This window comes from Durio zibethinus, chromosome 15 (genome assembly GCF_047325235.1).
Source record: "Durio zibethinus cultivar Kanyao isolate XHJ-2024 chromosome 15, ASM4732523v1, whole genome shotgun sequence".
Lineage (NCBI taxonomy): Eukaryota > Viridiplantae > Streptophyta > Magnoliopsida > Malvales > Malvaceae > Durio > Durio zibethinus.
Genome location: NC_143176.1, coordinates 10,106,681 through 10,122,625, shown reverse-complemented (window position 1 = coordinate 10,122,625; position 15,945 = coordinate 10,106,681). Strand labels below are relative to the sequence as shown.

The 15,945-nt window shown below is 32.8% G+C and overlaps 1 protein-coding gene and 1 pseudogene across 6 annotated transcripts; one reads left to right on the top strand and one right to left on the bottom strand.

Moving 5' to 3' along the window:
- The first annotated feature begins 1,404 nt into the window (after positions 1-1,404).
- LOC111301976 (G-type lectin S-receptor-like serine/threonine-protein kinase At5g35370 pseudogene) lies at positions 1,405-4,272 on the top strand (annotated as a pseudogene).
- A 263-nt stretch (positions 4,273-4,535) lies between these two features.
- On the bottom strand, positions 4,536-15,106 carry LOC111301782 (26S proteasome regulatory subunit RPN13). Of its 6 annotated transcripts, none has more exons than XM_089744590.1 (14): positions 14,843-15,106; positions 14,629-14,678; positions 14,423-14,515; positions 14,197-14,256; positions 10,848-10,886; positions 10,623-10,697; positions 10,476-10,542; positions 9,637-9,718; positions 6,336-6,454; positions 6,209-6,232; positions 5,424-5,518; positions 5,270-5,347; positions 5,130-5,184; positions 4,536-4,988 (listed from the first exon to the last, which is right to left on the bottom strand). In XM_089744590.1, the coding sequence occupies exons 1-14, from the start codon at positions 14,949-14,951 to the stop codon at positions 4,846-4,848; spliced, it is 1,089 nt and encodes a 362-aa protein (XP_089600716.1). In that variant the 5' UTR covers positions 14,952-15,106; the 3' UTR covers positions 4,536-4,845. The 6 variants fall into 6 exon arrangements, with proteins under 6 accessions (XP_089600716.1, XP_022753467.1, XP_022753468.1 ...); XM_022897732.2 differs by having other exon boundaries at positions 14,900-15,106; XM_022897733.2 differs by having other exon boundaries at positions 14,629-14,675; positions 14,900-15,106.
- Positions 15,107-15,945: the final 839 nt, after the last annotated feature.

The window sequence follows — 15,945 nt, the reverse complement described above, 5'->3', positions numbered from 1 at the left end:
AGAAAATTAAATGTTTTGTAATTTTCTAGATTTTTATTGTTCATATTATCTTTTTTTATTTGTTTTATTTTTAATTTTTGTTTCAAAATAAATATTTTAGAATTTTCTTTTAAATTCACCATCATTCTGGTAGAATTTTAAAAAAAATTATTTATTAGTCGCACATTCACAACTATTTGGAAATTTATAATTTGAAATATAATTTTTTCTATCATTTTATTTATTTCTTTTATTATTTTTATTTAAAATTTGTTAAATTTTATGTTAAAATTATTATTATGTAAATAGATTTTAATTTAACATTTTATTTTATTATTCTATCATTATTTATTTTATTATAATTTTATTAATTAAAATAAAGTATCCCTCATTTAAAACAAATTTAAACTCCAATCATACAATAGAAATAATATAACAATTAAAACTAAAAAATATAATTTAAATAATAATAATAATAACAATAATAATAATAATAAATACCATAAAATGGTCTATCAATAATATAGATAAATTTGAGTAGTTTTTATGCGATCTGAATTGGGTCGGCCATTTTTTTTATGATTTAACATCAATTTGATTAATTTAGGTATAATTCAGTTGGACCGATTATAAGGGATAACAACAATCAAGTCGTGGGTCGGATGTGTAAATCTCGAGTCAGATCTGAATCCACACACAAGTCTCCTACCCCTAAAACAATGTAGGTTTTTTTCACTATAAATTAAAATTTTTTTAAAAATCATTTTATCCTTTTCTTCTCAAATCATTTCATTCTAAATCATTAGTAATATAATTAACTTATTTTGTTAACTGAGATAAAAATATTACGATGAACAACACAATTAGTGTAAAATAAATCTTTCTATGTGAAATTTTTTGAAGATGTGTCAAAATAGTAGTCAATGATTGTAAGTGCATGTCAAATGATAAAATCTGAAACAATTTAAATATTAGAGATTTAAAATCAAAATGCATGTATAATTAAAATTATCAAAATTGAAAGACAATTCAATTCATTCAAACAAGGAAATACTTAGATGAAATTTACGAAATTCTCAACAAAAAATGATTAAATAAAAACTAAAATAAAAAATTAAAATATTTCATTACATAAATCAAGTGTATAAAATTTAAAAAAAAAAATTAATAAGTTTTGATATATAATTTTAAATAAATATTTTTAGTAAAAAGATTTACAAAATTTTTATCATTAAATAAATATCGAACAAATTTAAATTATAAATTTTTAATAATTTTTTTATGTATTATTAATTTTTATATTAAACTCTATTAATCTATCTATTTAGATTTTTTATTAAAATTATTACTAAATTATTTTAAAAAAATTCATAAACTTCAAGAATTTCATGTAAATTTTCTACGTTCGAGCACGTCTGTTGCTGCCACTAGAGCTTAGTATGTCATTAGTCGAGCGAAAACAATACTATTAGCTACCATTGTCGAAGTCATAGTGAGCCTTTTCTTTATTATACACATCTTTCTACAAGTCCAAGTAGATATATTTATTGATCGAGATTTGAGAAGTTTGAAGTTGGAATCTTAAAAACAGGCCCCCATTTGAAAGTCGGACAAAATCAAGTAAAGAGAAAGCAACTCTCCTAGTTTAGGTGCATTTCTATGAAAATGTGGTCAAAGTAGCTGCTGCCATTGTTGGGGGTTGTGGTCTCTGTCTCTGTGGTTTGAAACATGGCCTTCTTTGCCACCTTCCTTCTCTTATCCGGGCTCCTTGTTACCTCGTCAGGTCATCTCTACAATCACTCCATTCGCCCCAACTTCACCGCTTCCTATTCCCAATTGGTTGACCAGGCTAGCGTCTTCTTAGCATTTCCCAGTGCTACCTTCAAAGCTTCCATTTCAGACCCCAACCAACAGCTCCCTGAATGCTATTTCTCAGTCATTCACTTATCTTCCAACAGCACCGTCTGGACAGCTAACGGAAACAGACCCATTTCAGAGTCTGCTAAACTTTTGCTAACTCTTAATGGACTTGTCATCAACGATGACTTCGATCGCGTTTTCTGGTCAACGCCCAACCTCGACTCTCCGGTTGCGTTCGTGCAACTTGATGACTCTGGCAATTTTGATCTTCTTGATCAAGGAAACGTTTCATTATGGGAAAGTTTTGACTACCCTACTGATACTCTTGTAATGGGGCAAAGATTGCCTGTGGGTACTGACTTCTTGGATGGTGACTATCAGCATTTGCTTACCAGTGTGGATGCGGTTTTGCAATGGAATGGGATGACGTATTGGCAGTGGTCAATGGACTACAGGGCTTTCAAGGACTCAAGTCCGCCCGTGTCTTTTACGGCCGTGAATGGCAGTGGTTTGTGTTGTTTGGCAGATCATGGTTCAAGAGTAGTCTTTCAGGTGACTTTGGCTGCTGCTGCTGCTGGATTGGAGTTCATATTTGCAAAGTTGGAGTCCAAAGGGAAGTTTACTATTAGCAGATATGATGGGAGCAAATTGGTCCAAAAATTTCAATTTCCAGCTGAAGATTGCAGAATTCCTTCCATTTGTGGGAAAATTGGTTTTTGTAGCAGTGCAACTTGTTCGTGTCCACCGGCTTTCCACGATGGAATAGACGGTTGTGTGCCAATTAATCCTATTTTTACTTTGCATAAGGCTTGCAATGCAAGTAATGGTAGTGGAACCAATTAACATGATTCCTACCTGAAAATTGGGCATAGCATAGACTATTTCTCAACTGATTTAGTAAAACCCTTAAGTGGACGGGTCAACTTATCATACTGTCAACTGCTATGCTCTCAGAATTGTTCTTGCTTAGAGGTTCTCCACGAAAACTCTTCTGATACTTGTTATCCAATTCAAAACAATGTGGGATCCATCTTTTCAAGCACCTTTGGCCAAGAAGATTTTTCGGCTATATAAAGACCATGATTGTAACTTCTAATGTAAACCAGAGTGCTGAGACCAATGGCGGTCGTAAATTCTCTGTAACAGGTTTGGTGCTACCATCTTCATCAGGGCTTTTCCTAATTACCCTTGTTGTAGGATTCCTATGGTGGAGAAGAAGAAACTGGCATTCCAGGACTGCAGTTGTAAGATTAGGCTCTAAGAACTCGTCCTCAGCCGAGATTGATATAATATATATCCCAGATTTACCAGTGAGGTTCGAGTACGAGGAGCTTGCAACCGCGACTGAACTTTAAGACACAAATCGGTAGTGGTGGATTTGGTACCGTGTACAAGGGTATTTTGCCAAACGAATCAGTTGTGGCAGTGAAGAAGATTGCGAATTCGGGAGTTGAAGGAAAGAAGGAATTTTGCACCGGGATTGCCATCATAGGAAACATTCACCATATCAATCTTGTTGAATTGAAAGGATTTTGTGTGCAAGGAGAGCAAGGACTTTTGGTTTTCGAATACATGAACAGGGGATCACTGGACCATGCAATCTTCAATGATGAATCAGTTGTAGAATGGAAAGAAAGATTCGAAATCGCGTTTGGAACAGCACGGCCCCTTGCTTATTTGCATGCTGGGTGCGAACACAAGATCCTCCATTGTGATGTGAAGCCAGAAAACATTCTGCTACATGACAATTTTCAAGTGAAGATATCAGATTTTGGGATTTCAAAGCTGCTAACTCCTGAACAATCCAACCTACTTACAACATTGAGGGGAACTCGTGGATATCTTGCCCCTGAATGGCCGACGAGCTCTGGTATTTCAGACGAGTGACGTTCATAGTTATGGGATAGTTTTGCTTGAAATTGTGAGAGGGAGAAGGAATTTCTCGATAAAAATGCGGAGCAACAACACTTCTTGTGCATCATCAAGTTTGGAACTCCAGCGAATATATTTTCCACTACTGGCATTGGAAATGCACGAGCGGAAAAGATATTTGTAGCTAGTGTATCCAAGGCTGGAGGGACGAGTGAAGAGTGAAGAGTGAAGAGGTGGAGATGCTTGTGCGATTGGACTTGTGTTACGTTTAGAGCCAACGCGTAGGCCGACTATGTTTAATGTGGTTGGCATGTTGGAAGGCAGTCTGCCTCTAGGGCAGCCAAAAATTGAATCACTTGGAACTTTTTTCGATTTTATGGCCTTGGATATGCTGAGGCAGTGACATCGTACACCGACGAATACAATGGGCAAAGTGAATTAATTCTGGACCACCAGTTAGTGTCACGTGACCATTACCCTCTTCTCTCAAAACCTAATTATCAAGATATACAACGTCAACATTTTTATACCCTAATAACTTCTCTTTCATATCCGATGTAAGATTAACCTTACCTACTCTTTCTTCGAACGCTTGGCATAACATTTGCGTTACACCTATTCCCAACACATGCATACTTGGCCGTGCGTTTCCATGCACAGTGCACTCTTGTTGAGCTTCCTTTACCCATCCTGAAGCATAGGAACCATAACCGTAGCAACCCCATTTCAGACCACTGATTTAATATTTGGATATCCACTGTTTTCTTCCTTCATGTCAATAAAACAGGAATTCATCCATGGAGAACAATCACAAAAATCCCGTATAACTCTAACACAACAAAATCCAGCTTTATCTGTTATCCCTAATTCATTGTTTCTCTGGTTGTTTCAAGTAATAAAAATGATCTCAAGGTAACAAATCATCCACTTAACCTACAACATACAGTAGCTGAAAGTTTGAACCACAACAAAAACCATATCTATTCTTCATTGCCTCTTTTCTGCCTTTTTCAGGATAGGAAGATATATGAAAAGTACACACCCCCTCCCCCAAAAACAAAGGGGTCAACCTTTCTCCTCTCCGATAATAAACAAGGAGGGTGAGAAAAACAGTAATGGATGAAATTATCTCCATCATTTGCTCTCATCCATGGGGTCATTACGATTACAAGATTGAGGTCTTAAATCCTTGTCATCTTGCTGTGTTTCTCCTGATTCCGACATTTTGGAAACAGAATCTTCAAGTGCCTCAAGGAAAGACAAAACAGTGAACTTGTCTACAAAAAAAGGAAAAGGTAATTATAAGCATGACATAAAACCCTCGAATACTAAAATTTACACATGTTTGCCCTTTAAAATAGACTATGAATTTAGAATACTAGCAAAGCTATAGATTATTGCAACTGCAGACTACTCACATTTATTCGGGTCAATACCAAACTGAGACAAATCTATTTGTCCTGTTCGAAGTACCTATAAAAGAGAAAGCAACCTCATGAAATTGAGCAGTGCCTTGTGAAATTACATACAAATAATACAGTGGATTCTAATTCCTCACATAAGTAAATGAATCTACTTGTTGACGGAAAGGAGGGCTCTGCAGCAACTCCAACATGTCCTCTGGTGTCCATTGACCCTGACACCTCAATAACTTCAATTTGGGAGAACATAAAATATAGAAAGAAAACAAAAACAATGCAACTATTTTATACCTCAGGTAAATATGAAGCTAATCGCTCTTCCAATGGCCATGTCTCAATCAATGGCATTATCAAATCTGGCCTCAAAATGTCATCTAACCCCAAGCCTGGTAGGAAAATAAAAAAGGGAGTGGAGGTAGAGTCATCTCAAAGAAAAAGGCTACAAAATTGTTTACTTTCACCTCAAACTACCTTCTTCCTAGTAGTGTGGCATCAAATATGAACACCAACATTGAACAGTTCTATAGAAATAATAGACTGATAACAATTCTTCGACTACAAGCAAAAATGTTGACCGATATGGCATATCTTTTGAAAGCCAACAACATCAAGCAAAACTGATCTTTCAAGAACAGCATTTCAGACTACTCTCACATTTTAAAGAGTTACTCTAATAGGTTAAAATATTGGATCAAAAGCATAATCACTAGCCTTACACTGATGATATGATGATTATGATTTTATTATTACTTTTATAGTCTATCGGAAAATACTTCACATGGAAATATACAACAAAAACCATTAAAAGTTTTAATTGGCTCAGGATAATGCATCTAGCTTATGTCATTAACCCTTGATGGAGGAAGCAAAAACACTCACTACAACCAGCTGTCCACACTCCACCACCCCCTCTTTCCCTCCCCTTCCCAAAACATCACATGGCACAAAAAAAAAGTGACTTCAAACATCCACAGGAAGAAAACTTCCCAGAAATTCACAGATAATGGCAACTATAAACTCAACAGCTTAGATATTACTAGATTCTATTAAATATAAAAAAGAAAAAGAACCAACACCTCCATCTGGATCACCAGCTATCTCTGCAACAGATACAACCACAAAACAACCATGTTAGAACTCAAAATGATCTAACGCCTCATAATGAAATAATAACAAGTATTCTGCAAATAATGAACTACATACCTGCTGGCCCTATACTGCTCAATATCCTTTGCAAGTCTTCCAATTTAACCGGCCCTGATGAAGAGGTTACATCACTAATTGCTTCAGCACCTAAGTTTGTAACAGTCAAGTTTCCAGCTCTGGAAAGTTTGGATAGAAAAATTCAAAAGAAAAACAACCTGCAAGTGGCTATATCTTGAACAAAAATAAAAGGACAATATGAAAACCATGCAAGAAATCTTCAGTATAAGGTTGCTTAAGGAAACACATGATACATCCAGATAAATAAAGTAACGTTCCTTCAATTTCCTTTCAGGGAGGCAGATGCAATAGGACAGCAAATTACCCGACCTATGGATTTCGTTGCTCCTGAAAATGTTTATACTGAGGTTGTTACATGCTTCGAATTTCACTCCAGGAAGTCTAGATGGAATAGCACACTGTGACATACCTAATCTGATTGTATAATGATAACATTTCCCATTGGTTTTGCACTAAATCACAGAAAGTAATCCTACAGGGCTTAGTTATGTCATTAAATTATTTAATAAAATGTCCTATCATGGCATGCTTTATTAGAACTCAAATCCAATGTTCTTTCAGTCTAAGAAGCCAACTAAGGTCTATGAATAGAGGAACCAATGGTACTTTAATAGAAAGAAAATATTGATTCATAAAATGACTAGTATTTGTTGTTAGAAAGAAAATATGTATTCGTAAAATGTCTCTAAAACTCAAATTTTGAAATCAAAATAATTTAAATTTTGTAATATTAATCAATAAATTATTCAATACTATTAGAATTAAGAAAAATATTTGTTTAATGAAAGTCATTCTCTATCCATATCAGTTTAAAAAGTAACACATTTAGCATCCATATTCCATAACTCATATCATAAAGGAGGTAATGCACAAAAATTATATCCATCCCCATTTCCATGCATAGTGACCTATATCTACACCTTTAAGACAATAACATCAGCAACTAGAGTAGTTCAGAAATGCTCTTGTTTCAAAAGAGTTCACCACATACATGGGAAAAAATTAGCAAGTTCAATTGATTCTAAAACCCTCAGATAAAAGGAATTTCAATTTTTCTCCATTTTAGGGGAAAAACCATACAAAATAACAAACCAACCAAGACAGCAAGGGAAAGTATGTGTTTCTAATATTATTATAGTTGAATCCCTAGTAAGCTTATTGAAGACGATATTGTTAGAAAGCTTAGTCAAAGAAAGCTATTATTATTATTATCTATCCAAGTCCTCTTGATGTTCCTCTCGTCTTGCTATAAGCATCCTGCACTAATTCACATCTGCTACCAGAATGCCTCTTTACATTTTCAAACCACTTTAAATGTGTTTATCTCATTTTTCCCTAAATCGGAGCAATCGTCACCTTTTCCCTTATGCAGTTGTTCATAGTTTTATCTTCTGTATATGCTCACGCATCCAGTATAGCATTCTCATCTCAACCACACTCATTGTTTACATATATTCAAACTTTCAACATTTTCCTGTATGACATTGCTGATTTTATGGCCAACTTGCATAATTTTCCTTAAACTTTGAAAAAAATTTTGCAACACACAACTCTCAATATAGCTCCATTTCACCAATCCTGCTCAGGTCCCATTCCTGCTACACAAGACTCCTAAAATTACTCACTTGCAGTATGTGTTGATCTACAATTTCCACTGATCCTCCATCCCTACTAACATTACAATAAGAGAAGTCTAAGTAAATTTAGACAAGACCACATCACCAATGAAACTCTGTATAATAAAAGATCTTGTGGTAAGCCTCACCAAAAATTTAGTCTTATTAAGAGTGTCAAATTTCTTGAATATTCTAGTTTTTGAGGCCACCTAACTGTTTCTTATTAATAACTCAATACCAAAAACGACAGGGGAAAGCAAAATCCCATAGGCCTACCAAGCAAGATTAATAACACAATAATATAGGTGGACACAAGAGAACAATATCCAAAGCCAGGAAAACATTAGCACATTTTCCCTTTTGTCAGATATCCATTAGCATTCAGTTCCTATAGCAACTATGTTTATAGTGCACACAACAGCTTGTCTAGGTAGCAGTCAAACCAGAGAAGAAGCATGCCATTATAAAACATGAGAACTTTTTTGGCCATTTTGTTTTATTCCTTTCTTTTTGGTTGGCATAAGACTATACTTTACTCCTTTGGAATCTGTTAGACTTAAGCTATCAAATCCATTATAAAATAATTGATTCATTTGGGTTGCATTTTGCTCTTAAAGTACACTGGTGTTAAGAAATCCGGTCCAACTAGAATCAGCAAGTTGATAACCATGCCAATATATTTGTACTGTCAACTTCATCAAAGTTGAGGTTTCTAGGATCAAATTAACAATGTGATGTTACTTCATATCTTCTTTCTTGTTTCCCACAAATTTCAACAGTTAAAATATCTTGAAATGCTGAACCCTCCACAAATTTTTTCACCAGTACAGACTAACTAATCATACCATAACTACCTACCTGATACATACCAGATAGAAGGAAAACGAAAACTGAAAATAAGAGTTACCCGAAGAAGCTCAACCTCTGGGATTTTTATTAAAATTCAACTTACAAAACCTTACTAGAGAATTTAGTCTTTATATAGAGCAAACACTCAAGAAATTATGAAAAAATAAATTGTTATTATCATCTTGGTCATAATATCTCATCCCAACGCAGAAAGCATAAAGAAATAGTAAATTAAATCCTAATCAACGTGGCAGAAAATATCTAACTAATAACTAGAGATAAATTTATATATACCTAACACAACCGTTGATATCATAATCCTTCCAATTACCAAAGATCTTGGGTAACATGATGCCTGATATCAGCCTCTAGTCATCAACTCAACAAATTCAATCTTAATTTCCCTGTATTTTCCTCAACTCATAAACTCAATATATTCAATCTTAAAATTTATTCAAAAACCTAACTCCTCTTCTTAAAATATTTACAAACACTAAAACCTCTAATTTTCCTAGACACTAATCCACCACAAATCATGTAAGTTGATTCCTCAATATGTCCAACATCATATTTTAATACTAATTTTAATTAAAAAGTATCATAACCATTTTAATAGTGTTTTGCCAAGTAATTGACATATATAATAAAAGGAATATGAGAGGCTAGACCATAAGACATCTGAAAACTAAGTTCATAATAACTATAACATTTAGGTTTTTAATTTGCAAATAGCAAAAACCAATTATAGAAATGTTTCTTTTTTTTTTTTTGGGGGGGGGGGGGGGGGGGGGGAATCTTTGTAACAATGGCTTTACCTTGATGAAATATCATCTTCAACCATGTCTTCAGACACTTGCAAAGGAACAGAAGCATCAGACTCTTCTACACCAAGGAATTCTGTTGAATATAATTTATAAAACAAACAAAATCAGAGTTTGTGGAAAACTCCCCCTACCCCCAACCACATTGAGGTAATGGTCAAGCTTCAAAATATCAAATTGGTTAACATATGAAGTCCTAGTCCAAGGATAGGGCAATTTGGATATATGGGGACTTATGCTCAAATCGTAAGATGAGTGAAGAAAAAAAGGTGTAAAGCTACACATTATACCTATGCATGCAGGGGTTTCCAATTTTGCATCACTGAATTAAATTTACAAACGATAATCTAAAGAGTCAAGGGCGAGAATTGAGGGAACAAAGAGAGAGAGAGAGAGAGACTGGTCAAGAAAGCCATGTTTGATAATGTGACATTTAATTATATCAGATTTGAGGGAACCAACAGAGAAAGAGGCACTGTGGTTGAGAAAGCCATGATTGATAAGGTGACTTATTTAATTACATCAACATAAAATAAGATGAGGATGCTTCAAAATATGAACATAAAGAAGGAACAGTTTAAGTAAAAATAGAATATCCAGTAAACCAAAAGTAAACCAATAAAATCATGTTGGAAATTAAAAGCAGGATAAATGCAAAAACATGTGGTCTGTTGAGGTTACAAGGCATTCATACAACACAAAATTCCAAAAAGAGAATAATTTATCTTTTTAAACAAATCAAAAAAATCCATACAGATGGATAACCAAGATGATTAGGAAACAGCTTTAATACTACAAAGCATAAACTAAATGGAAAAGTAATCCCTTTATACCTAATGGTTGATTGATGAAATTATTGACTGAGCTACATAATTGTAAGTCATCTTCACCTTTAGGCTCCTGAGAGAATGAGAATAAAAACCACTTATCAATAAAGAGCAGAAACCAAGTTATACAGGAAGCAGATTAACAAATCTGACCTGCATCCAAAAAAAGAACTTCCGGTCGTCGGTATTGAACTTTAATATGTAAACCCTGCCTGATGCTTGATTAACCTAAGTTAACCAAGAATAACAATATTCAAGATTACTTAAAAGATTAACCAAGAATAATAATACTCAAGATTACTTAAAAGAGCTAATGAATTCCAATTTGATAATTAACTCTCTTAAAAGATTTAAATAACTCAAAATAATATTAAATACCTTCTCAAAAACAGCTTCATCAGGAAAAATAATCTGATCCTATAATATGTTGTGTCAAGGAAAAGAAAAAAGCACGCACAATAAAAGAAATAAAAAGACACATTATATGAACAATTTTTATGAATCAGGCAACAAAACTAGGGTTGAGTATAGATAGAAGGTTCATCACATGTCTGAATATGAACTGTGAAACTAAGATGTTAATGGAAAATAATTAAAAATCAATTCTTAACCATATCAGTTAACCAGAGGGGATATAAAAAGCAATGTGAACAATGAGAATGATATTGCCACTGACTTGCAACTAGCAAAGAAGGGCAACAGAGCTAATCATTTCAGTTATTAGATAAGAAGATAAAACTAGTGTATTAAAATTAAAAAAAAAAAAAAAAATACAATGCAGAAGATCCGGACATGCTGAACTAACCTTAAAATCTAGAGACCCCTTACCTCTAACTACATTTTAGAATGAAATGAACGCATGTACACACACATACACGTGTATGAAATCGCTGCAGATCCACCAATATATTCTTAGACTACCACATCAGAAGCGGCATAAAAAAGTCACAACTGACAGACTGCTGTAATAAAACCTGCAAGCCTTAATGTACAGACAAGTCAAGTTCTTAATTAAATTATGCTTCTAAATGATACTAGACAAATACCCCCTTATATGCATCTCCATGGTTAAGGGCCTTAAAGCCATACATGCCATGCTAGAAATGGCACCCATTACAGCTGCATATACTAGATTCAAAACTAGTTGAAGAGTTAAATATACTAGGGATAGTAGCACAAGAATTTGTGACATCTCAAAAATTTGCAGCAGATATGTTGGCTTTCTTGTATCCATTACTTTGTTTCCATAAAATTATGTAAAAAAGGTAAAAACTTAACCGACGAACATATGAAAAAATGAAATAAAAACTTCTGTGGTAGCCAGAAGAACCCATGGCCCCCAGAAAATATCCCACATTTAACATCTGTCTACAAACTTGTTGGGTCACAAATTGCTCAAGACAACCAAATGAAGACACAACTTTGTTCCATTAATGATGATACTACAGCCAATGAATAACCTAATTCCTTGTATGTAATTTTAATTCAAGCAATTTAGAATTTAATATTATGAATTCTAAAAGGTTAATTGGGTTAGTTAGCCACATTTAATTATTGTAGGAGCTTACATGGTCTCCAACTTGGAACCATAGTCCTAGTTGGTTAAGTAGTGGTATAGGAAGCAATGTGATCAGCAAGGTAATGTTTCTATTTTAGTAATATTAGAATACTTTTGATTAATAAGAATTCTAAGTTATCTGGTAGGCATGGTAATGGAGAACAGTCTTCCAAGTTTTGGAAGAATGTCTATTCTAGGCATAAATTTAGGAAGTCGGATTTAATTTATTAGTAGACTTGTTTGTTTGAATTATTTTTATTAGTCTTTATTTGGGTTAGGTGGGATATATTTTCCCATGGGCTTAAAAACTAGGGTTATGATGGTTATATATATATATATATATATATATAGAGAGAGAGAGAGACAGTAAGGATCCACTTAATCTAGTATAACTCTTACACTTTTTTTGGATTCTAGGATAAATTAAATCCATGACTCATTTAAATCAAAATAATTTTTTTAAATTTAAATTTTGATCCAAGGGTCCAAAAAAGTATAAGTGGATACCTCCTCATATATATATATATATAGATTTTCTTATGTTTGGAGGTTAGATTTTGATTATTGAACAACTTACATATTGAGAATTATTGAATATTGTTATTCTAGAGTATTTGTTCTACATCACATGGGAACCTAGGTTATCTGCTACTCCCCTATATCTACAATTCATCTATCAATATTTTAGTAAACTTTTGATTTGTAAAGTTTATACGTTATTTGGTTGACAGAGGCATGGATACATAAGTTACTAAGGTTGGCAACCCAACTTGCCTCTGGCGGGGTTTCGATCCAACCTAACCTCATAGGATCATTTTTTTTTTTTAAATCGGGTTTCAGGTCGGGTAATGTTAAAAAAAAATCAGGGTTGGGTCGGTTCGGGTTTTAGACAAACCCAACCCGACCCGATATTATATAAAAATTATTTTTTAATTTTTTATTTATATATATTTATATTTAATAAAATAATATTTTATATTTAAAAAATATTATTTTATTAATTTTGGGTTAGGTCGAATCGGATACAGTTTATACAATATTGAGTCGGGTCGGGTTGGTATGGAAAAAAAATCTTCGGGTTGGGTCAGGTCGGGTTCGGGACAAGCAAAAACCAGCCCTGACCCAACCCATTGCCATCCTTGTACGTTACAGTTCTGAAAAATCCTAAGAAATAACTATTGGTGACACTGCAGCCATTGAAGAACCTAGTTCCCAGTATATAATCTTAATACAAGCAATTTAGAATTTTATATTATGAATTCTATAAGGATAATTGGGTTAGTTAGCCACGTTTATTCTAGGAGCTTAGACAGTTTCCAACTTGGAGCCATAGTTCCTATTCTAGTTATTTTAGAATGTTTTTGATTAATAAAAATTCTAAGTTAACAGGTAGGCACGGGAACCAAACTTATTTGCTACTTCTCTAGATCTACCAATCATCTATTAGCATTTTACTCTGGGTCAGAGACAAAAATCCTTACAAATACCTATGTAGTATATTAACATTTTAGTAGGTTTCTAACTAATAAAATTCATAATTATTTGGTTAATTTAGGCATTCATTTGTAATCTAAATAATATCCCCTTTTCGCATATCCTTGAAAATATTTTACAAATTTTGAATATCTAAATGCAACTAACTAGATTCTTTGAATACAATAACATAATTCTTCATGACCTTATTGCCAAAATTTCCAGCAACTTTTTCCTTCAATTAGAACCCTTCTTTAGTTACCATTCCACCATTATCAAACCCTAGTCCAAACACTTACCCTCAAACTCAAAATCCTAAATGTTTCCCTACGTGCACTGCTGCCCTACAGAAGCAAAATTCCCCAAAACTTGACCAATGTTAGTCAATTGTTAGCACTTGTAAGTAAAAGTAAAAGATTAAAAGTTGTATAACCCAGCAAAGGAGCATGAACTGCCTAATGCAAAGTCTTCAACAGCAAGTAACAATTGCATTATGACAATAACTTCTTCTGGAATTCTCAAGCATGAGACCTTCCGAGACCATGATTATCAATGACACTTTCACCAAAAGAAAGGGAATACACCTATTTCAAATATAACAGAATTAAGCAAACCCAGTGAAAATGAATAACAAGAATGAGACAGAATGAAATATTTTAAGTGAAGCAACAAAGAAATATATAGAAAGTAGGATACATCTTCAACAACATTTTGAGTGCGATCAAGCCACTGAAAATGCACCAGTCCCTCCTCACCCTGACACAGAAAGGCGGTAAGCTCGCAACAATTTAGTTAAAACGGATATTATGAAGTATATCAATTTCACTATCTGAACACATGATGTAAAAAATTAGTTAGAGGTAAATGTAACCCAAAAGAAAAAAAAAATACGAATAGCAGAAATTGCTTGGAACGATTATACTCTAGCTATGCGAACGAGTCCTTTTCGAGTATCAGGGACAACCGTTTTTCCTTCCAACAGCATTTTACCAGCACGAAACTCCAGCAAAGTTTCCTGCCAATAAATAATGGACAATTGATTTCAAACATGATAACCTAAGACATCCATTCATTGCAGAAAATTTTCCAAGCTTTTTATTCGATTCAAATATTTAGTTGAGGCATTACCTGCATTGCTGGAAAAGCTTCAGCTGAGGACGAACCCATTAGCTCCACTTCTTTCAACAAGTTGAAAACAAAAACCAAACCAATTGAAAAAGAATTCAAAACCCAAAGCAAAAAAATGGATAGACTTTAAGGAACAAATCGCTAATAAACGCAATAAATTAACGAGAATTGCTAGAGAAAACCCTAAAATAAGAAGCAGAGTTTTATAGAGTACTTTTTTTTCTCAATCGAAAGAAACAAAGGCATACTGCGTACATGTATAGTATCGTACCTGTTTTTATATATCTGTGTTTGTTGCAGAATTTAATCAATTTCTTTTGCATGTGAAGATTTGTGATGCGGAGGAAGCCTGAATTCTGAAAATCAACGGCGGCCCACTTTTACTTTTGCATATTCAGACATTAACTTTCCTAATATTACGAAGTTGACACTATTTTTCTTCTTCATTTTCCATTTTTTTTTAGCAATTAATTCTGTGTACGAAACGCTAGACCTGCAAAGGACAAACGAGCGAATTCGGATTTTAATATCATATTTGAATTATGGGAGTCTTCTAAATGAATTTCAATTTTTGTTTTTTACATTTTTTTAATTTTATAAGTAAAATTATTTAATTATCTTTTTTATACACTTTTGAATATTTATATTTAACAAGTTTTATATTCGTTAAATTTTATAACTTTTCAAAAATTTATTTTTAAAAAATAAAATTATAAAAATTATAAAAAAGAGAAATTATTAGAAATTTTTTATTAGTTGGTATGAATGAAAAATTTTATTATTGAAAAAATTATAAATTTTCAAATTAATAAAAAATTAATTTTTTTACTTTAGAAAAAAAATAAAATTTTATAATATCCTAAATAAATTAAACAAGAGTTTCCTTCAGAATATTACATTTTGAGAAAAAATGTAATTTAAAATAAAATGTAAATTCTTGATAGGTGGTGATTATGGAATTATTATAGTCATGTGTTTAGTTGAAAAAAAAGTCAAATTACTTAATCTTATATTTTTATTATAATATTTTTCACTATATAACAAATACAATAAGTTTTTAATAAAATAATTGATAAATAATACAATTTCAAATTGTGTAAAGACATTATTCGAGTGGCTAATTAAAAAATTATATAAAATTACTAATTTTAGTTCATCCATGAAATGCAAGACATAATGGATAAATACTGCATTGAAAAAACTATTAGTGCAGTAATTTACTATTTTAAAAAAATTACAATGATTAATTATTGCATTATAAAACAAAATACCGTGATAATTGATTATTTTATTAAAATTACAATTGTTAATTATTAC